This window comes from Glarea lozoyensis, assembly GCF_000409485.1.
Source record: "Glarea lozoyensis ATCC 20868 chromosome Unknown GLAREA5, whole genome shotgun sequence".
NCBI classification, from domain to species: Eukaryota; Fungi; Ascomycota; class Leotiomycetes; order Helotiales; family Helotiaceae; genus Glarea; species Glarea lozoyensis.
In genome coordinates, this window is record NW_007361000.1 from 1,168,113 (window position 1) to 1,189,301 (window position 21,189).

Sequence of the window (21,189 nt, forward strand, 5' to 3'; positions counted from 1 at the left end):
CGAAGCGCTTCCCTTGCTCTCTTCGTTATCTCACTACCTACCTAGTGCTCAAATACAAAACAACACTGTTTCCGAAGAAAATTCATTAGACTTACAATCTCTTTATAAGAATATCTTGTATACATGTACCAGCTCTCGCTCTCGCTCTCGCTCTTGATCTCGTTCTCCCGCACGGACCTTTCTGCTAGTTCGTAATCAGACATGGAACTCATCAATGGACTCGACGTTGACAACTTACGGTCTCGAGTCCTTCAAGACACTCTCCAGCAAATCTCGTCGGCAACGGTTAGCAGAACCGCATGCTGCGTAATCTGTCTCGGCGACATAACCGAACAGTGCCAAGCGCAACCATGCAAACACAATAACTTTGATTATTTGTGTCTGCTCACATGGATGGACCAACGTGCAAATTGCCCACTGTGTAAGGCTGAAGTGCACGAAGTCTGGCACGATCCGGGTCTAAATGGGGAGCACACGAAAGTTTACAAAGTCTCCGAACGAACTAAAGCGTCTGACAACTCTAGTGCTGTGGATAGAACTAGAGACAATAGTGGCTGGGTGGCACGTGGACAACCGTTCGAAAATGAAGCGATTCGGAGAAGACGCTTTATATACCAGAATAATCTGCACTCTCACCACGTAGGCTCAAACAGACGACAGCCACTTGACTCGAGACACCAGGAGTTTACCCCAGAACTTGTCAAAATTGACCCCGCGATCAGATCTCGAGCTAGAACATGGCTACGCCGCGAGCTTCAAGTCTTTGTGTTTCTCAACTGTGACGGCAATCCTGAGCCGGGGAACGATCCTGATCGTGAGAAGAGACCCAGCCGTGCAGACTATCTGGTGGAGTATATCATTGCCATTTTAAAGATGGTGGACATTCAGGGCAGTGCAGGTCAGGCAGAGAACATGATTCAGGATCACCTCGGACGCCGCAACACACAGCTTTTTCTACACGAGCTTAAGGCTTGGCTGAGAAGCCCTTGCGAGACCCTCGATGCATGGGACAAAATAGTTCAGTATGGCGATGAGGATTGCAATCAGAATTAACACTGCTGCTACGCTTGACGCAAAGATCACTTCTTTGTCCTAAATTTGCTTGCCGAAAAGCTATTAAACGTTTAGTAGACTTAGCCGTTCTTCGCTCAGCACTACAGCCGATTCAAGACTACAGATTTGTAACTTGTAACTTGTAACTTACGATACGGGGCTAATAAGTTGTTTACTCCATTTCAGCATTGGTTTGATCCATTATTTAAAGAGGACTTGTCATGGACCGAAACAACCAAGGGTTTTAATGAAGGGCATGCTTCAATCTTAATATCTTATATCGAACGGCTTCTTCTTGGGACCAGAAGTGGGCTATTCATCGCCTCATACTAGACTTCTTTATATTATGCGTTTCTCGCACCGGACGGTGATTAGTTATTATTGCTATATTGTTGCTACCTTGAAATAAATACGCTCTCTATTCCTCTCGAATCCCTTTTGCTATTCAGAGAGGTAAAGGTATGTATGGAAGTGGGTGTCTGGCACATCTGCATTTGATTAATGAGTTACGGCCACCATAAATATTAGACGTGCCGGAGAACCATATATTTGGAATGTTCAGAGATGGTATACAAGTCTATCCCCCATCATCGGACATGCTGCGATCAGAGGAAGATTCTCGACATTTTATTGGCATGTAACATCCACCCCTGAGAACACCTTGAAGGAGTAAGCATCAGTGGCGTCGCCAGATAAGCGAATAGCCTCAAAATGACGAGCTACTGGATAATCTCGAAAGACCGCAAAAGTTATTTGGCATCCGCTAACAGCTTGGTCAGCTCCGACGCCCTTCAACTATAAAGCTGCTGGATAAAGTGGAACAGAGTATGAGAGCCCTCGATGATATGGAAATTTATATTGTTTGGCACGATGGTCTACAAACTTCAAATTGGTAAGCTGTTACAAGAAAATACAACAAGATACTAATTGCTCGAGACATCTACCAGGTGTAAGAATAGAAGGATGTACAATGGAAAGTTAGAACATCGCTGAAGTGTAAGACATATAGGTGGAGCCGGGGCACCATACCAAATATTACTCTCACATGAACCCTGCTAAAATTTGGCTGCTACATCCGGAAATCCGTGAAAAATTATCAGGTAGCGAAATGGGCAGCATCGGTAGTGGATTGGGTGCTGACCCGATTTGAGTTTCTCATTGCGCGTGGAGCTGGTAATCAGTCTTTGTCCCGCCGCTGTTAGAGACAGCTGCTTCGTACGCAATCTCACGCTGAGCTTTGGCAACGCCGTAATTGTACAAAAGATAGAAATTCCAGAGCAACGACATTTTATAAGAGAGAAAGAGAAGTTGACAAACCGTTTGTGCTTGGCAGAAATATTATAAAATCATAGAATGTATGTAGCCCACTAAGCTAGAGCTGGCCGCAATAACTCCATAGGATCAGTGCCTGTATTGATGAATAGTTACAGCATGTTAATTTGAATGCTGGGCTGCAAATTATTAGAATGATTGTCAGTGGTTGTAGGGATTTAAAACTTAGTGCTGTACAGTTTTGACTTCACTCAATTGTAACAAAAACAGCTCAACAACTTGGAAACCTCCCCCCACCATTACCTATCCCTCTTATTATCGAATAATGCTGTTTTAAACCCCCATGTGCTTTCTTACGCTTGAAAACCCAAGTACGACGATATTTGCATTTATCGATTAAGACGTCACCCTCTGCGTGTGCCGTGAGCCGCAGCCGAATACCGTGTCAGACAATTTCAAATACCCCCCTGCTGCCTTTTGTTCAAGAAACGCGTTCCAGGGACAAACAGTCTTACTGAGAGTATTGCATCCAAGTAGAACTGACTTCATAGAGCAATTTTCTTCCTCAAGATGTATATAGATACCAGATTATCTCCGTCAAGTACTGCTCTTTCACCCTCATATGATCAACACACTCACATTACCATGCCGTCCTCACTCCTCCTCAAAATCAGTGTTCTAAGTTTATTAAACTTGGCATCCTCCTTACCAACTACCATATTTCATGACAACACGAGAACATGTCAAGAATATATCATTCCCATCACCACCACTACAGTGGAAGCGATCCCTGCCTTCCAACCATTTAGAGATAACTTCGATGTTGTGGATTTCGTAAATCAGATTGCTGCACGCGATGCAGCAAAGAGTTTCGCTCCATTCTCGGGTACTCGTAATGCAACACATTCTTATGATATCTCGGGCACGATATGTTGGCCCACTGTGCAGACAGAGCAGGCCAAGACGATACTGTTGGCGACTCCTGGTCTAGGGTTCGACAAACGGTATGAGTCCTAAATTTTGTCTATAATCAGCTACTGATATTCCACAGATATTGGGACATTCAGATGAATGCCGAAGAATACAGCTTCGTTGATTACGCTATATCTCGTGGTTATTCCGTATTCTTCTATGATCGTCTCGGCACAGGTCTCTCCTCAAAGTTTGTACTCCCTGTGCCATATTAACGAAACTTGCTAATCAACTTAGGGTTTCTGGTTATGATGGGGCCCAAGCAAGCACTCACTTAGCAATTCTCAAACAGCTATCAGTTCTGCTCAGATCTGGTCAATACACCGGTGGTGTGGGCAAACCCTCAAAGTTAGCTCACGTCGGCCACTCCTTCGGCTCGTTCCTGAGCCAGGGTCTCATTACTCAAAATCCCGAACTCTCAGATGGAGCGCTGTTCACTGGACTTGCTTGGGATTCTTCATCGCAACCTCCAGCGCTCGAATCTATGGGATTGAGAATCGCCAATACACAGAGCGAAGGCAGATGGGTTGGTTTAGACAATCAGTATCTTACATCTGGTGACATTGCCGGTAATGCAGCCTTCTTCTTCCATGGGGATAGTTATGATAAGCAGATGTTGTGGTATTCGGATTCCGTGGCCCAGCCTCTGGCGATTATAGAGCTCTTAACTTTGACAACTTTGATTACTGGGCCAAGCAAGTTCCATGGTCCTGTCATGGTATTTACACCCATTTGGTAGCCGTCATGTCCGGAAGTGCTGACCGTCTATCAGGTCATTAGCGGAGAGTTCGATTTCCCACTTTGTGGAGGAAACTGTACTGATACCTTGAGAGGTCCAGCGGAACTTTTCTTCTCCAACGCCACAGACCTACAGACAGTTGTGCACCCTAAGACTGGTCATGCAATCAACTACTCTTTCAATGCAACGGGAGCTTATGCTGTGATGCTCGACTATCTTCATAAACATCAGGTTTGAAGTAAGAAATGGTCCGATTGAGGCATGGATGAAAGGGCATGAGCTGCGTAACAAGATTTAGATTAATTATGAACGATTTGGAATATTTTCGCTTTGATGTCACGTACATCTTATCGACATCTGTAACATTAGCCCGCTAGACATTCAAACACAATAGAAGCACGAAATATGAATTTCCACAAGGCTCTGAATTACCTAGTAACAAGCAACGTACGCGGTGCGTCCTCCTACAGTAGATATCGGCTCCATTACTGGTGGCAAAGCCCTGGATATATAGTAGCACTACTGAGTTCACCGAGTGCTTATGCGCGCTTATGACCATACTGTCCACCACGTAGCGTCGCGAGATCGATTGTGAGGTTGTTTTAGTAGAGTGGAATTAATCCAATTCGTTCCATTCCCACCGCCACCCTAATTATTCTGAATGTTGGATGCCATAGCGCTCTTTTACAAGTACAAACACCTCAGGTGTACTTGTCGGTATATCATCAACCAGATAACATATTGTGATGTTACATATAACAGACTAAGATCCAAATATAAGTGCGTATTCGCCAGATCGTCAGGAAGTGGTAGTGATGTTTTCCCACGCATGACGCCTGTGCTATGATAAAAACCAAAGTGCTTCCTGCTCTTCTTATCTAGCCTACTTCGTGGGGTACAGATGCAGATCCGCGCCGAACATATGTAACATTTTTCTTTAGATCTTGATTTTTAGATATCTCTTGGTAGAAAGTCGTCATGAAGGTGGAGGCATCATCTCAGATCCGACATCAGGCACTGGTGCTCCACTGGTCGCGGTCGGGCCAGGACAGCTGTTCTGCGGTGGGAATGTGTTTTGAGCGTTGGGGTACGAGTACATCGGAGTTCCTTGATATTGTGTGTTCGCGTTGGCCGCGGCAGCTATTTCCCAATCGTATGGCTTCCGCCCCCAAACCACGAAGACCTTGTTGTAGGCGTGGACGCGCTTGTCGGATATTGCTTTCCGGACGTCAACGAGATATACCTAGAAGTGTGAAGTTAGAGTGTAGTGACGAAAGATTCTGAATTTGGCATCAAATTACCTCAATTTCGGTCTTGCTCCAACTGAAGACCCTGGAGAATAATCCCATGCTGATACCCGCCAAACCAGCCAACCAATTATCCTCCTGCATCTTTCCCAGCGTTTTCAAATGTTTGTCTCTAGGCCATGGATTCACTGGTAATTTGAACACTCTTTCCTGAACATCTACAAAGCCCGCTTGCTCATACCATCTCTTCATCTTGTTTGCAATCCTCATCGGCCGATCCGCTCGCATTGCTGCTTCGTCCAGGTCCTTATTCCAAAGCAAAAACGGCCAGTTCGCAGGCATCGTTCCATCATCGCAGTACAAGCTCGACATAATCTCTTGGCTCTCCATGTATCCGCCGGGCTTCGTGTAGAAATATGCGCGTTTGATGATATCTCTGAAATCCTCAAAACATCCTAGCAATACGCGGGTGTGAATATAATCAAAGTAAGCCGCAGGCAGAGCCCAGTCCTCTTCCGAAGCATCGTCGATAAAAAATTGAACATTTTCTGGGACGTGGTTTGGTTGAATGGGAGAGAGGTCGGTCGCTTGAATCTGCGCAAGAGGAAATTCGTCGCCTATTTCCATCGCCCATTGTCCTGTCCCGGTGCCGATGTCTAAGATGTTCCTGGGATCGTTGAGAGGCGCAAAGTAGTTCTTGTCTTGAAAACAGAATTTGAGGATTTCATACTGAAAGTCGAGTCGGTCGGTCTCGGTGGGATCGTTGGGGAAGTTGTATGCTGCAAGAAGGTGTCAGTAGCAACATGTTTTGGTGGGGGGATTGAGGGGTCGTACAGCCTTCACGATATCCATGATATGTGCGCCCATTCTCCTTGGGAAATTCAAATACACTTTCGGTGACGGATTTTGTGTAATCACTGGGAACATTGTTAGTATGCAGCGCGCTTGAGATATCACCAACACGATGCGGGCTGCAGCTTCGCTGTACCACTTCGTACCCGGGTGGCGGGGCGAATGATTCTGTTTGTCCACTCACCTCACGTTCGAGGGGCTGTTGGCTATCGACGGGGACTGCGAGAAATGTCAGCCAGATAAAGTTTCTTTCGCCAACGTCGGGCATATGCAATGCGCAGGCAGTTGTGTCTGGTATTCTGGACGTACGTCTGCTTCAATTGGAGTGTCAAAGCCGGGTGTAGGGGAGCTCTGGCTGGAGAGGTACGCAGCAGCGCTGGACATTTCGACAATGAACAATGTTTCAAAAAACCACAAACTCTTCGCCCAGACGAGGAGCACCCGGTGCAGATTTTCTGGTAGCTATAGGCGGGTAATAAGAGTGAAAGTGTGTCATAGGCCTCTCCAACAGTCTGCAGTCTGATGTAACGTTGAAATGTCCATGAAGAAGTCTACTATTGACTGAGCGTCTCAGACCAAGGTGGAGGGCTCTGGCTTTGGAAGAAGAGTTCAGGAATGTCCCAAGCAAACTGTAGAACGGAAGCTTTCAGCGCTCTCAAAGACAGCACAAGAGAAAAAACGAGCAAAGTAGAGAACTGGCTTGTGAAAGCTTATAAATTGATTGCGCTGTGGTAGTAAAGTGTCGTAGCAAAATACGACTCGTTGATCGCCCCAGGCGGAGGCGGATGAAGTAGAGGGAGCGGGCAGCGAGATAAGTGGGCTTTCAAAGCTCCTGGATGCTGCCGCTGGTGGGCCATATTGAACGGACTATTGTACACTGTCAAGCTATGATGTCGGCCTTTGCTGTCTCGCATGGGGGTCATTCAGGGGGAAGAAGTGTCTTGGAGGAAGAACTGTCTTTGACGAGTTCGCTTGACGGCAGGAGAGCGATTGGGGAAGCTTGAGATGTCCTTCGTATGTATCTTGTGTCAAACTCCCAGGATACAGACCTTCCACGGGCTGAACAGTTCCAGCAATTTGGTTCGGTGTTACCAAATGCGTGAGTGGTTCTGCGGCCTGGAACTCTTGGGGACGCGGGAGAGGCGGAGAGCAAGTGGCACAGCGAGGAGCTGGCTGGAATCGACCCGGGAGTTGAGAAAGGGGGGTGAGTAGTTGGCTCGGCTGGGTGCACAAGCGAACGCTCCAGGTTTGCTCCGTCACTGGAATTCCAACACTATTACCCGGCAAGCCACGGCTTTTTACAATCATACTATATTGCTATACGTACTACCTTCTTGTTGTACAGAAAAAGCCGGAATACTCACGTATCTTTCTTTTACGGAGGAATCGCTCAATGTCCGGCGCTCGGTGCCATCCAGCTATTGACTAGGAATGTGATATGCCTCGAATCCTGCCCCGGCTGATCGTAGGACCCTTGAGAAATGCCAAGAAATGTTGCAATCGATGTGCACTGACGAGCCTGGTAGCTCTTTACTACTTCCAAGTACTTTTCGAAAAGCTGTTGTTGATGGTTTCGACTGTTCTTATTCCACAATCTCTTCCATTTCTTCTAGAAAACCCGACAGTAAGAGTAAAATCGGGTCCCGGACCTAAACGGCGACCCAGCGAACGGATAAAGTCCCCGCTGAATAAAGAAGGTCGCTAAGTTTGCTGGGTCACATACCTGGACGGCTGCAGACGCAGTCAGATATACATAGGGGAGACCGCATGGGCATTGCCACGAAGCACGAAACCAGTAATCGAATTGTCAGGTACGACCATACACATGCTCTCCAGAAATCAGAGAGAGGCAGAAATGGGCAGGCTCGGACTCATTCCAGGACTAGAGAGACGACGTGGACGGGTTCGTGGTACGTTGTGCCGTCGGCCATGTTACAAACGAACTATATCTGGTCCCGTTATCTATGTAACTTAATACACAAATCTGATCTGAATCTCGCCGGTTGGCATGTAATGCATGGAAGGTTTCTACTCGCATCGAAATTCTCTTGTACCAGGGGTCCAATGTCTTAAGTTGCTGACAATGAACAGGCTCTATCCTTTCCTGAACGACCAATTCGACAACTATCGAATGATATCAAGTCACCCAAACGTTTCTGAAGCTGTTGCTAAGACGTAATCAGATGGTATCATGGCCATCATCCCAAGAGTCATGGATTGTTCGATCACGGAATACTACCGTGGAATCCTACCGGCGTTGCCGCATGGAGCTGCAGGTTTCGTTCCATACCTTGATGACAAGTATAGAAAGTCTACGAGGGACCCTTCACACAAGCTGGCTGGATAGATCGTGCTTCAAGCGTTTCCAGATCCCGCCGGATGCGCACGAAGTAATCATTTTGCACTTTTGTATCTGTTGCGGCGTGGGCTTCTTGCGTTGGCTGATTTCAAGGGTTTCTACACCGCTGGTATTTGAACACCTACATTGCTTCTCTGCAGGGGCAGGACACTCCGCTTCAGCAGCGGGACGTACCCTAATGATTGGGTTTCTTGTACTTGCCCTACTTACCCCACCAACCCTACTGCCTTACTGGCCCTATTTGACCCATTTGCTCTTTGTCTTATCCTGAGTGCTTGTATTCTCCAGATCCCTTCTATTCCTTTTATGTTACCACGATTTTAACATGAGTCCTTCCCACCAAACCCCTTTCAAGTCGTCTGTAAAAGTCGGTTCATATATTTCTGCCTTTGACGAAGTACATGAATATCTGATTCCAGATTCAGTGAGAGCGAGAGCGAGAGTGTGTACCAGGGGTACGAATTGAGTCCCGAGCGACACTGGTAGATAGACAAGGATTACTTATCCCTCGAGCCCCTCCAAGAACCCTGCTGAAAAGTTAAAAGAGGGACATGTTTCTCCTCGCTTGGATATGGATCGACTGCTCGGCTTCGCTCACGGTCGTCCATCTAGGGTAACAGATTTAGCGTAAAATAAGGTAGTTTAGCCATAATTACTAAATTATCGTTTATCCTGCCTTGGGTTTAGATCTAAATTAGTAAGTCATGTGATTTCGGAGCTAGCGGAATCGGGCGTCGGAGTCTATTCGAAAGTCGGCTTTCTGAAATTTCTTCCGGCCCAAAAAATAATTCCTAAAATCTCTACTTTCGGCATCTTTTATCGGCGGCGAAACCCTATTATACCCTTATACATACAAATCTAATTTAGCTAAAACGACTCATTTTACGGTTCATTTAGCTATCTGAGATTATTTCTAAATTTACTAAATTTAGAATCTAGAACCCTACGTCCATCCCCAAACCCATTCCATTGGGGGCGGCCCCGCATTTTTCTTCACTCAACCTTCTCGATGGCCTGACCTGACTTGGCATGGTCTTCAACGAATTGCACCTCAAGTATCTATGTACCCATAGCCGTGCTCGCAACAAGATACGACTAATCAAGAGTTCCACAGCTGACAAAGGTAACTTTGGAAAATACGTGGGACCATCGCAGGAAACCGAAGACAACACGCCCTTCTTCTGAGTCACTCGTCTCTGATGCTTTTCACGTCTTCATAATCAAAGAACCTCGAGCTGTGCCAGAACCAAGATGTGTCCAAGACAATAAGATAACGAGGTTCGTACCTTACGCACACAAATACATCAAAGCAGCCACCAGTCGCCCGTGGCTTTTACTTTTCGGCTATTCACAAAGATTAAACGAGACCCCTTTACATCAAATCACCTGATCTTCCGCAGAGGACCAGTACCGACCTAGTTATCCTGTTGGAACAGACAAAATGGACTTTATCACTTCATCCTACGATATTCTACAGAGCGCTGTGAAGGAAGCTTCAACAGATGCCCTCCCACCACCAGATACAATCCTCCAAGCAACAGCGACCCTTCCAACATCCCTACCTACCTCTGGACTAGGCGAAGAAGCCACACGAAAACATCTAATATCAGATATATGTCCAGCTTTCAATGGACAGAAAATAACGGGCAACTACTATGGTTTCGTTACTGGTGGGGTGCTTCCGATAGCTGAGGTGGCAGATAATATCGTCACTGCATTCGATCAAAATGTTGGCGTCCACTTACCTGATCAGAGTATCAGTTCGACTGTGGAAGACAGAGCTTTGAGTATGTTGGCTGAGATGGTGCATATTGGGGAGGAGTTTCAGGGAAGAACATTTACTACGGGTGCGACAGCTTCTAATATTTTGGGCCTTGCATGTGGAAGAGAAGCAGTTGTCAAAACTCGTCTTGATGCCGCTGGAGAAACTGGAAGTGTGGGAGAACTAGGAATATTAGGAGCTTGTCTCAAAGCTGGTATCAAAGAGATTCGAGTATTGACTTCAATGGGACATTCCTCCCTATACAAAGCCGCAAGCGTGGTGGGCATCGGACGAGTCTCTGTCAAAGATATTCCAAGCAGCAAAGACGAGCCCTGGAAATTGGACCTTGAAGCGCTGGAAGACGAACTAAAGTCATCGAAGGACGGGATCGCTCACATTGTGGTCATCAGCGCTGGAGAAGTCAACACAGGTCGCTTTGCAACAAACGGGGTGTCCACAAACCGCAAGATCAGAGAGCTATGTGACAAATACCGAGCCTGGTTTCACGTCGACGCTGCATTCGGTCTCTTCGCGCGCAGTCTACCCCCTACCCCCGAATTCCAAGCTCTCATCCTCGCATCGTCCGGCTTAGAACTAGCTGATTCCATTGGAGGTGACTGTCACAAGATGCTCAACGTTCCTTATGACTGCGGCGTCTTCTGGACTCGCACATCCGAGACGATGTTCTCAGCTTTTCAAAACGCAAACGCGGCGTACCTCTCTACGGGCCCTTCATCTATTCCATCACCTCTCAATATCGGAATTGAGAACTCCAGAAGATTCAGAGCGCTGCCTGTGTACTCTGTGCTCGTCGCCTATGGCCGTTCTGGCTTTGCCGAGATATTTGCAAAACAAGTTCGTCTTGCCCGTGCTATTTCAGCATATATCGATCAGCACCCTGCTTTTGAGCTTTTAGCGCAAGGGCCTCCACCTTCTCATCCCACGGCACCGTTCCATCATCTCTCTCTATCAAGTCCGCAACCTACGGGTACTAATACACCGATCGAGCGGCCACCATACGAGAATACGCATATCATTGTGATTTTCAAAGCGAAGGATGAGCGTGTGAATAACGGGCTGGTAGATGGGATATGCGGAACTAGGAGGATGCATGTCAGTGGTACGGTATGGCAAGGGAAGAAAGCGGCTAGGATTGCGGTTAGTACTTGGAAAGTCGAGGTTGATCGAGATTTGGATGTTGTGAGGGGTGTGTTGGAGGAAGTTCTGAAAGGGTCAACGTAATTATAACGTTTGCAATGGGAGTAAATAAGATGTTATTAATGACAAAAGCCTTATGTCTATGAGATCATGACAGTTCTCATTTTTTTTGAACAACAGTCTCTTTCCTTCTTGAAAGTGGAATAGACTACTTTTCATACATACAGGTGAGTTAGGAGTGATGTTATCATAAACACCATTTCGAAAAGGTCAGCCTACACGAACTTTCAACAAATAGGAATTGGGGGAAACATAGCATTAATACTTGAAATTTCTGGGAATACTATAGCTAGGAATTACAACTTTAAGTCTCAAAGCAAAATGACAGAGGTGAAAGGCTATAGGAAGAGGAAGACTGAAAGCGTGTCAACTGGATATGGTCGTCTGAAGTGGTGAGATCTTTGGTGAAGGAAGCAAATGTGGTAGAATGCGACAATGATAGGCTTCGATAGTGAGAAATCTGTGGTACATATTTGCTTATCTGTAATTACCGTTCTTTGTAGTATAGACGTCGACAGTATGTATTACACCCAAAAAACAAACGGTCCGTATTTCAGACACCATCTGTTCGAACTCGGAGAAATGTACCCAAAAGCCTTTGCCAATAAACAACAGAGCTTTTCAAGAAGATGCTTACCATTCTGATATCTCCTCGTGCATTCCCGCAGTTCTCATCTTCCGTAGTTTCAATCGTCTCCACTCCCCATCCCCAGATCTTCTTGTAGCCTGTCTCCCTTCCCCCGAATCTCTTTGTGACCATCTCAACATCATTCGACACACCAAAACCCCACACCATTCAACCAAACTTCTTACTCCCGCCCTTCTTCACATCCTCCACAGTCTTCCCATCTTTCCCCTTCACAGGCGCATCCTGATTCTTCTTCCCTCCCTTAATAAGCTCCAAATGTCCCGCTTTCGCACCCAACGTCCGTTCCGTCATCGCCGTTAAACCTGCTGAATGTTTCTGTTGAAAGATTAGCCCTATTCGGACCTAGTCCCCAGTTTCCGCCCCAAGCCTGAACAAAAGTAATAGCAAAATAGCACACACCTTCGTCATCTTAGCATTCCTAACCAACCCCGCCTTCCTAGGCGCAATAGTCCTCGCACCCTTCTTAGGACCCAGCACCGTTTTTCTGCCTCCACTGCCCTTTACTGTTGGCGCAGTGGATTTTTTTCCTGCTTTGATAGTCCCTTGTGCCATGTCTGCGAGACAATTATGATTGCTCAAGCCCTGGAGAGTGTGGTTGAGGGTTTGGTGATGTCTGTATCGTGCGGCGGGAGGGTATCGCTCAAGCTTTGTGGTCAGGGGAATCTGTTTCCGAGAACTGCTCGAGTGGTGCTACAATCTGATAAATGCGATCGAACTTGACGTGAAGATTTCACAACGGAATTGCAATCGTGAAGAATTTCGTGATGGATACATTTTGTGCCCGAACAAAATCTGCAGGGGTGTCCCACCGCCTGTTAGCGTCGAATCAATTACCCCACACTAGGCGAGCAACTAATTTTCTGAGACCTCCATAGAAGTATGGTCTTGCCTAAATAATCTGCCGTTCTGGTCGAAATCCTGGAGCTACACGTATCTACCTACTTAGCTTTGTGCCTTCAGTGTTCATAGATCATCCATGACATACTCGTAATGGACACGTAAATTCAAATCTCTTTTGTTACTATGTCTAAATTCCCAATCATGAGCATCATAAATACAATGTTCCCTCGTTCCGCCAAGGTATCAAACCATCTTCGTCCCCAGCAAAACAACAGACCACAACTCCTAATCCAAAAATGTAAAGTAGATGTCATCCCTCATACTCGTAGTACTCATAAATATGTCATCGCATCGTGAAAACCAAAAGATATATCCAGTATATAATAACAGTTGTAAATAAATTTAGAGTAGCGCTGACTCGAAAAAGTATCTCTTCGGATTTGGACTCTTTAAAAAACAGTGCGCAGATGATAGACATCATCGACGTCAGGGCCGAGAAAATCTCTTAGATCCGCTCACAGGCAGAGAACATTTGATTTGCAAAAACGAACACATCATTCACATCATTCTTCTTCTGCGGAGAACGTCATCGACACCGCTCTGGACTTCTCGCGGATGACTGATGCTTGCCCGTAACTTCGCAGTCCGTTGCTGTCTTCGCTTCTCACTAAACTTCCGCTTCACAGCGCTCCAGCCGACGTACTCGACTCGGACTCCAATTCCAGGAATGGTATGTACTCTGTTGCCACCATTGCCTTCCTTGAAGCCGTAGCCAAAAGAGCCTTCTCTAGAACCTGAGCGTCCTGCGTAATATCCTCGGTCGCTCTCTCTTCTCCTCAAAGTTGAGGTACTTCTTTGTTTGACGACGCGTAAGTTTCCGCTGTTACTTTTTCGTAAAATCCTTCTGTCCTTAGAGTATGGCTGATATTGATGGTCATCTTCAATAGGCAAAATAGCAAAGGTCCTCTTGAGTTTCCCACTTAAACTTCTCTTCGGAGGTGGAGGTCTATTGTCAATGCGAGGATATCCACCACCGGTAAGCTCGTCGTCAGCAAACCCCTCGTCTTCAAGGTCGTCCCAGAAATGAGATGGCCTCCAAAATGGATGCAGTTTGCTGCCGTCTGCTGGTTGATCTTCGACCGATGGGTACAAAGTCGAAGGGTTAGCATTCCCTCGAGAGGTTTGAGTAGCCTCGTCTGTTTGCGCCTTTCGTCGGTTGTTCAAAGAGAATGTGCGCTTCAGTAGTCCGGGCAGTGGAGGGGCTGCTGGCTCCGAGTTTCTGCGTTTGCTAAATCTGCGTATCAAAGACATTCCCCTTTTCGGCTTGCTATCAGATGTCGCTGGTCTCTCCTCATACTCATCGAAGTCAAAACCAAGTTGCTTTTGTTCTTCTTGGCTAGGTGTCAAGACCGCTGGTGTGGCTGGAATAAATTTGATCGCAGGTGGTTCAGGAGGGACTCGAGGGTTTCTCAAAGGCGAGTCGACCTCGTCCATAGGGTGACTCGGTTGGGGAGGCGTATATGGTGCGGTGGCTTCGCCGTTCAGTTTCATAGAGGGTGGTGCTGACTGTGAGGGATCTGACGCCTTGAGACTCGCTGGGGATGGTTCTGTAGATGCATGTTGAACGACGAGCAGAGACTTGTTCTGGTGAGGATATATTGACACCGCTAGTGCCTCGGACACCACGGGGTTCGTGCCCGCTGTCTCATACGACATCTGTGAAAATGGAGTGACCTGCGTTGACAAGCGTTTTCCGAAGAAAGGATCACCATTTTGGTCGAAATTCGGCCGAGATGCGTGGCTTCCTAGCTCCTTGTGGGACTCGGTGGAACGATAGCTTGTCGCGACTTTAGCTTCTGGCTGTTGAATGATTTTGCTTTGAAATTTGTCATGAGCTTTGAGACTTTCAGTGGTCAAGGAACCAGCTCGAGAGGTATTGCGGCTCGTTGGGGCTGAGAGAGATGATCTCCTCACAGGAATTTTCGGTGGAAAATCTATCGTACGCACAGAGTCTCCAGACCCAGCAGACTCAGATAATGTCCTCTTCCGTGATTGTAGCTTATCGGAGTAAGATGGATCATTGAATTTGGAAGAACTAGAAAGTGGTGCCGAGCTTAGAGACAAGCTTCGTTTCGTTTTTCTACTGCTTGTTGACCTTAGAGATGGTGCTTTTGAAGATTTTGTGGAAGAGCGTCGATCTGGGATCACCACAACAGGTATACCTCCACTCCTAATCACATCACGTCTGGCTCTTCCACTTGAACTACTACTGATAGTGCCATTGGATTGTTGACTACGATGTCGATGCTCAGATATCTGACCGATCGAATGGTGAAGACGATGCGTGACTTCAGTTGACACGACCGAGTTTGATTTGGAATCAATGGTAGATTGATCTGAGCTGAAATCTCGCAGCCCAAGGTGTTTCTTGGTATGCCTTAGGGTTTTCCTCCGCACTGGAGGAGCATCGACAACTATCGCACCAATGACTGTAGATCCTGAGCGAGAAGACATTGTCGAAAATCTTCGGACATCAGGCATGACTGGAGAGCCCTCCGAGTAGTGCCACTGTGACTTCTTCGCGTACTTCTCACTCACAGATCGATCTCCGCTGTCCCTCTGCCTCCTATGTCGTGCAATTCTCTCTTGTAAAGGTAAATTCTGGTCTACTAGTGGTGTATTACGCTCTTGTAAGGGCAACTGACGTGCTGTCCGTGTAGCTTGTGTTGGTGATACGACAAGATCTTCCAGGACTTCAGGCATTGCATTATCCATATACACGGGGAGGACTCTTCCAGGCCTTTTACGGACTGTAACATTCCTCATAAGATTGTCATCCCACTCCCGCTCTACCTCGCTCGATTCGGATTCCCATTCTCCATCAAAGACATGAAATTCCTGGCCAGGAGATTCTAGCAGTTGTGGAGTAGTTGATCCCCCATTTTCGGACTCTATAGAGAGTCCAAGTCCTATCTCTTTGCGCTTCTGAAAGCTTTCTGGGATTTTGGGAACCTGTGGAATTTCCGTGGTTGAAGTTCTTCCCGACGCTGGGACGGGCCGCACCGTTGACAGGTGATCTTCGTCCGAGGAATCTTGATCTTCTAACGCCGTCTTGAATGACTCAGCGCGAGAAGATGGATATCGATCGTACGTTTGAGGACGGAAAGCTGGGGGAATTCGTCGCGGAGGGGTTACGTCTGGGGTAGGTGGGCTTCTCTGGTCTGTTGGTGTACCAGGTACTGACCCTGTCCTCGAAGGCTCTTTTGATATCGCATCCTGTCTATTTGCTGTGTAATTACCTGAGGACTGCCGGGAATGGGTCGGTGGCGTTGGTGGAAGGCTGACTATTCTCTTCGGGGTGTGTTTCAACGTTCTGGGGCTCGACGCATCAGAACTGGCAACAGATGAGGATCTGGTATCAATTTCGAGGCTCTGGATTTGGTTCGCCTTCGGCGTGGAAGGTGTATTATCTCGCACGAGCTCCTTTCGCGGGTGAGGTAGGATCTTGTGTTTCTTGAGCAATGTGGTACCGACGGCTTGAACGCGATTGGGAGGATCGAACGAGCTTCCCAGCTCCCGGGTTGGCATCCTGAGCCAGTTCGTGTTTGTTTGCGTGAGAAGCATTCAAGGCGATTCGATATAGCAGGTGGACGGCGATCTAATAGATAAATCAACACACGGCGGCTCGATTGTCCTCGAGTTTCCTTTCAGTATTCATCGGCGCTCTGTAACATTACGGACTGTTGCATAAGTAGGTATTATCGGTGTTTCGTTTCGTCGTTGTCGTCCAAGATCGGCACGGATAATGGCAGAGATAGGTTCGAGAAGAATCTGTTCGTGATAGTGAATGGTTGTTTTTTAGTTAAGGGAGCGTGGTTCTGCGGTACAAGAGGAGCGGAAGTAAAGAGTGGCGCTCGGTGGGAAAAGAGCGTGCTCGCCTGGATCCAGATTAAGGCAGCACAGGCAGAGCCAAAACTCGAACTTTCTGTAAAGGATATATGATTCGAAGGCAAGAAGGCGAGCAGGAGGGAGGCGTTCTGCACTGGCCCAGCCTCTCTTGCGACGACGACCCGAGGCCGGGTTCAAGTAGCTATGCGGAGTCGCTGGCGAGTGGGAGAAATGTGCGACGGGGGCATGCGATTCGAGGATTCGGTTGGCAGGTTATGTTATGTGACAATTTGGAGTTGCTTCTGTCGATGTCCGTGGGCACAGGAGGATGTGGTGTATCTCATCTGGTGGTCGTGGTCTTTCGGTCGCAAGATGTCTGGCAGGCGAGCAGGCAAGACCCGACCGAGGGGAAGCCGTCGAGTCGCTACGTCGCGCGATAGGTGCAAAGCGCACCAACAATCTTAGAAGTTCTGCAGGATTGGAGTGCTTCTTCGTCTCATATTGAAGGCATAGAGTGGCTATCCTGTCATATAAGTTGCGCGACACACCACCATGCGAAGCGCAGAGGAACACGAATTACAGCCGGGAAAGACATGAACCTGTGAACTTTAAACAGCCATTAAGGCGATTGCAGGTATGAAGAGCGAGGGGAGCGAATGACGATGTCTGAGTAGCGTGTACCAACCCCTCGCATTTTCCATGCAGAAGACGATCTTGGAAGGAGGATAGTATGGCGTCTGAGTGGTCGAAAATGATCAAAAAACGAACACAAGCCCTAACTCGACCAGTTACGACTGCAGATGGACAGGAGGGACCGCCGTACGACTGCGCGTTTGGCAGCAGGTTGTGTCTTGAGTATCGAGTATAGATGGCACCAGATATGGAGAGAGTGCGTCACGTGTCGGAAGAGACTGTTACGTTACCATCTTGATATCGTCAAGGAACTCAATGAGTAGCATTGTCCTTGTTGTATTCTATTAATATTTCGATTATTCAAGCTTTGGTTTTATATCTTTCGTTCCCACCTAAGGTATGTGTGCCTCGGACGAACTAAGATTGTGATGCTAATGCATGTGTACCAAACGTGATATATCTTCGCCGGCCCTTGGCCACAATTGGTTACCCGCAGCATCTATCGATTTTTTGCTCAGAACTTTCGCAGGCTGTCGACCATAGTTGGTATAGTCTTGGGTCGTTCGTCTCATGTTTCGCTAGTGACGACCAACATGTGTACCGAGTGCCATGGCGCAAGCAAGCTGGTTACAATTTGGATGAAACAATACATCTCTCATTCCAACAGCAAATATCAGAACTCAAATAGTGCTTCCCAGAAATGTCCATGAAGATAGCTCCCGCTGCCTTAGTTGCTTTACGGATGGCATCGCTCCTCAACTTGCAAACTAACCACGGAACCGTTACGTCCCATCAACCACGTTTTATGACATCGCGGATTCCAGCCCAGCCTCGCCCCGGATCTCCGCCAGGTGTTTGACGATCGACAGGTCCGTTCGTGTGTATGGAGTACTGTACTTGTACCTACCTATGTACATTTTAAAAGCAGCGCGATATCGCCGACGCCGATAAAGCTCTCCCCATCCTTATCATCTCGCATCAATTACCTCACCGCATTCTTAATTCTGCGAATCCGCCTGTCACGCCCACCGTAGCGTTGACTCGCCTTATTACCTCTTCATTACTCAATGTTCAGTACCAATAGAAAGTCAATTGATAGGTAATGCTGCTGCTAACAACTGTCAATTATTCATACTCCTTGTCATATCACCTTCAGGTCCTTTCCTCATTCAGAAGTCTTTATCTTTACCCCGCCAAAATTTCACAAATTATTTCTCAGAAGTCCCCTTACCCCTCCAAGTCCTCCAGTAGGAGCTTTCATAGCAGTGAATATAAGGTAATCCATTGTAATACCTGTCAGGTAATGCTCGGAGAGCTGCCGCCGAAGATAGCCACTGTTGAAGATGACATTCGCGTTGGGATAAGAAGATGTCCCCTTGGACATCGTCGGAGACCTGTAATATCGCACAGTCAACATGACGCCAGCATAGTGCATTGAAGCAATGCCAGCGCAGCAATTCATATAACTCTGGTTCCTCCAGCAAGAATGTCCGTCTCTCTTTCCAATTGACCTCACACTCCGCTTTTGTTTATCCTCGTAACCATGCTATCCAAAACCCTCGCCGTCGCCTTACTAGCCAACAGTGTGCTTGCACACGGTGACCATGAGCACCAGATTCCCATTCAAGGTCCTCACAAAGCTCTCTGGTACAATACCTTGCCCGGTGATGGTGGGACTCAGGTACGTCAATAGTGGGATTGACTCGAAATGCGGCACAATTGACTCTCCCTCAGGCGGACTCTGTCTTCTCTGGTATATCGACATTCGGACGGCTGCCATACTTTCCATGCTTAGCATCGGATGATGCAAAGTATGACATCGCTTTCATCGGTACGTCCTTGATATATATGTCTCGCAGATACCCATCAAGGTCCCTGACACTAACATCTCTTCATAGGAGCTCCATTCGATACCGGAACTTCGTACAGACCGGGAGCCCGTTTTGGGCCTTCTGGAATCCGACAAGGTTCTCGCCGTCTCAATCTTTAGTCAGTCCCCCCGCCAGCATAAAGGCTGATAGTTGTTGTCCGGTCATAGGCTCACACAAAATCCGATTTAGTGGTGGTTACAATGTTCCACTTGAAACAAACCCCTTCAACAGTTGGGCGACGGTCCTAGACTGCGGAGATATACCAGTAACCTCGTAAGTAGGCATGATGAGTTGGATCCCGCAAAAAAAGCTAATAAACCTGCAGATATGACAACACATGGGCACTCCACCAGATAGAGGAAGGACACAACTCCCTTTTGACGCGCGCACCCGCAACGGACGCAAAGAAGAAGGGCCCAGCAAAGAATGGCAAGACTCTTCCAAGAATCATTACCCTTGGTGGAGATCACACCATCACCCTGCCGCTGCTTCGCTCCATCAACCGCGCTTACGGGCCAGTTTCTGTCATTCATTTCGACTCGCATCTAGACACCTGGAAGCCAAAGGTCTTCGGCGGGTCTCCAAGTAAGGTTGCAAGCATCAACCACGGTACTTATTTCTACCACGCTGCGCAAGAAGGCCTGCTTGCCAATGACACCAATATCCATGCTGGAATCCGCACAACTTTGAGTGGACCCAGTGACTATGAGAACGACGGATACTGCGGTTTCGAGATTGTCGAAGCCCGCGAAATTGATACCATCGGTATGGACGGGATCATCAAGAAAATTCGCGACCGTGTTGGTACCACGAAGCCAGTGTACTTGTCACTCGACATTGATACTCTAGATCCCGCTTGTACGTATATTTTCGACTTGTGATAATAGAAAGTACTGACATGGAATAGTCGCGCCTGCCACTGGCACACCCGAGACTGGAGGGTGGTCAACCAGAGAACTCCGAACCATCATCCGAGGGTTGGAAGGCATTAACCTTATCGCTGCCGATATTGTTGAGGTTGCTCCTGCGTACGATACCAATGCCGAGCACACTACAATGGCTGCCGCCGATGCCCTCTACGAGATCATGAGCTTGATGGTGAAGAAAGGCCCTTTGAGCAAAATGATTGACAGTTCAGAAGAAGAGGGTCAGACTGAGATGTAAAGAAGGGTTGATGGTGATTCGAAGATAGAGATAAGGGTCCAATTGGTAGTGGCCAGTCTGGAAGTTGACAGTGCGATCTATCGATATGTTGTTGCATGTTGAAGAATTTAATTGACGATGAAAAATTTCATGACTGGATGATTTGCAGCAAACCTGCGATCTTGACTGTCTCGTGACCTGTGAAGCTGAGTCGCCCAGAAAGGTTAGCTGATTTAGGACAGTTGGGTGGCCCAAGCTCCCATCCGCTAACACCCCATTTCACGACGCTAATTTCCATCATTAAACTACATCTCAGTAGCACATCGGACGAACTGTTCGAGCAAAAGTCATGGCAAATCTCTTTCCTTCTCCAGAATTCCAGCATTACCTGAACCAACATTGTATCCTGAGCAGCTTTTAGCGCCCATTCTAGGTCAACTTGCTGGACACGGTAGGCGGTCGAGGCAATCTTAGACCTGATGTTTGCTGCGCCTCGATGCAATGGATGCATACTGCGAATGAGCATTTCGATTAAGTCGATGTCGCTTCCAGGCTTATTGTTCTCTTCTCGTGCTATCCTTTCTTTTTCTCCTTCACATAAGCAGACCAACTTTTGAACTTATTGATGCCTTTCCAGCGCGACTCAATCCACACCTAGCCACACATTTAACACAGCGAACGGTCTTCCCAC

The 21,189-nt window shown here is 47.3% G+C and overlaps 7 protein-coding genes across 7 annotated transcripts; 4 read left to right on the top strand and 3 right to left on the bottom strand.

Annotated features, from left to right (window-relative positions):
* Window positions 1-201: 201 nt before the first annotated feature.
* On the top strand, window positions 202-1,053 carry GLAREA_04581 (RING/U-box; the record flags this gene model as incomplete). Its single annotated transcript, XM_008086958.1, has 1 exon — window positions 202-1,053. The coding sequence occupies one exon, from the start codon at window positions 202-204 to the stop codon at window positions 1,051-1,053; it is 852 nt and encodes a 283-aa protein (XP_008085149.1).
* Window positions 1,054-2,970: 1,917 nt separating this feature from the next.
* On the top strand, window positions 2,971-4,273 carry GLAREA_04582 (alpha/beta-Hydrolase; the record flags this gene model as incomplete). The annotated part of the gene is made up of 4 exons (XM_008086959.1): window positions 2,971-3,329; window positions 3,377-3,487; window positions 3,535-4,015; window positions 4,070-4,273. The coding sequence occupies 4 exons, from the start codon at window positions 2,971-2,973 to the stop codon at window positions 4,271-4,273; spliced, it is 1,155 nt and encodes a 384-aa protein (XP_008085150.1).
* Window positions 4,274-5,012: 739 nt separating this feature from the next.
* Window positions 5,013-6,519, bottom strand: GLAREA_04583 (S-adenosyl-L-methionine-dependent methyltransferase; the record flags this gene model as incomplete). The annotated part of the gene is made up of 5 exons (XM_008086960.1): window positions 5,013-5,279; window positions 5,338-6,062; window positions 6,118-6,200; window positions 6,320-6,354; window positions 6,445-6,519. The coding sequence occupies 5 exons, from the start codon at window positions 6,517-6,519 to the stop codon at window positions 5,013-5,015; spliced, it is 1,185 nt and encodes a 394-aa protein (XP_008085151.1).
* Window positions 6,520-9,935: 3,416 nt separating this feature from the next.
* Window positions 9,936-11,498, top strand: GLAREA_04584 (PLP-dependent transferase; the record flags this gene model as incomplete). Its single annotated transcript, XM_008086961.1, has 1 exon — window positions 9,936-11,498. One exon carries the CDS (start codon window positions 9,936-9,938, stop codon window positions 11,496-11,498), a length of 1,563 nt encoding a protein of 520 aa, XP_008085152.1.
* A 772-nt stretch (window positions 11,499-12,270) lies between these two features.
* Window positions 12,271-12,675, bottom strand: GLAREA_04585 (uncharacterized protein; the record flags this gene model as incomplete). Its single annotated transcript, XM_008086962.1, has 2 exons — window positions 12,271-12,438; window positions 12,523-12,675. The coding sequence occupies 2 exons, from the start codon at window positions 12,673-12,675 to the stop codon at window positions 12,271-12,273; spliced, it is 321 nt and encodes a 106-aa protein (XP_008085153.1).
* Window positions 12,676-13,521: 846 nt separating this feature from the next.
* GLAREA_04586 (uncharacterized protein) lies at window positions 13,522-16,551 on the bottom strand (the record flags this gene model as incomplete). Its single annotated transcript, XM_008086963.1, has 1 exon — window positions 13,522-16,551. One exon carries the CDS (start codon window positions 16,549-16,551, stop codon window positions 13,522-13,524), a length of 3,030 nt encoding a protein of 1,009 aa, XP_008085154.1.
* A 2,476-nt stretch (window positions 16,552-19,027) lies between these two features.
* Window positions 19,028-20,519, top strand: GLAREA_04587 (Arginase/deacetylase; the record flags this gene model as incomplete). Its single annotated transcript, XM_008086964.1, has 6 exons — window positions 19,028-19,165; window positions 19,219-19,315; window positions 19,383-19,473; window positions 19,545-19,628; window positions 19,681-20,213; window positions 20,263-20,519. 6 exons carry the CDS (start codon window positions 19,028-19,030, stop codon window positions 20,517-20,519), a joined length of 1,200 nt encoding a protein of 399 aa, XP_008085155.1.
* Window positions 20,520-21,189: the final 670 nt, after the last annotated feature.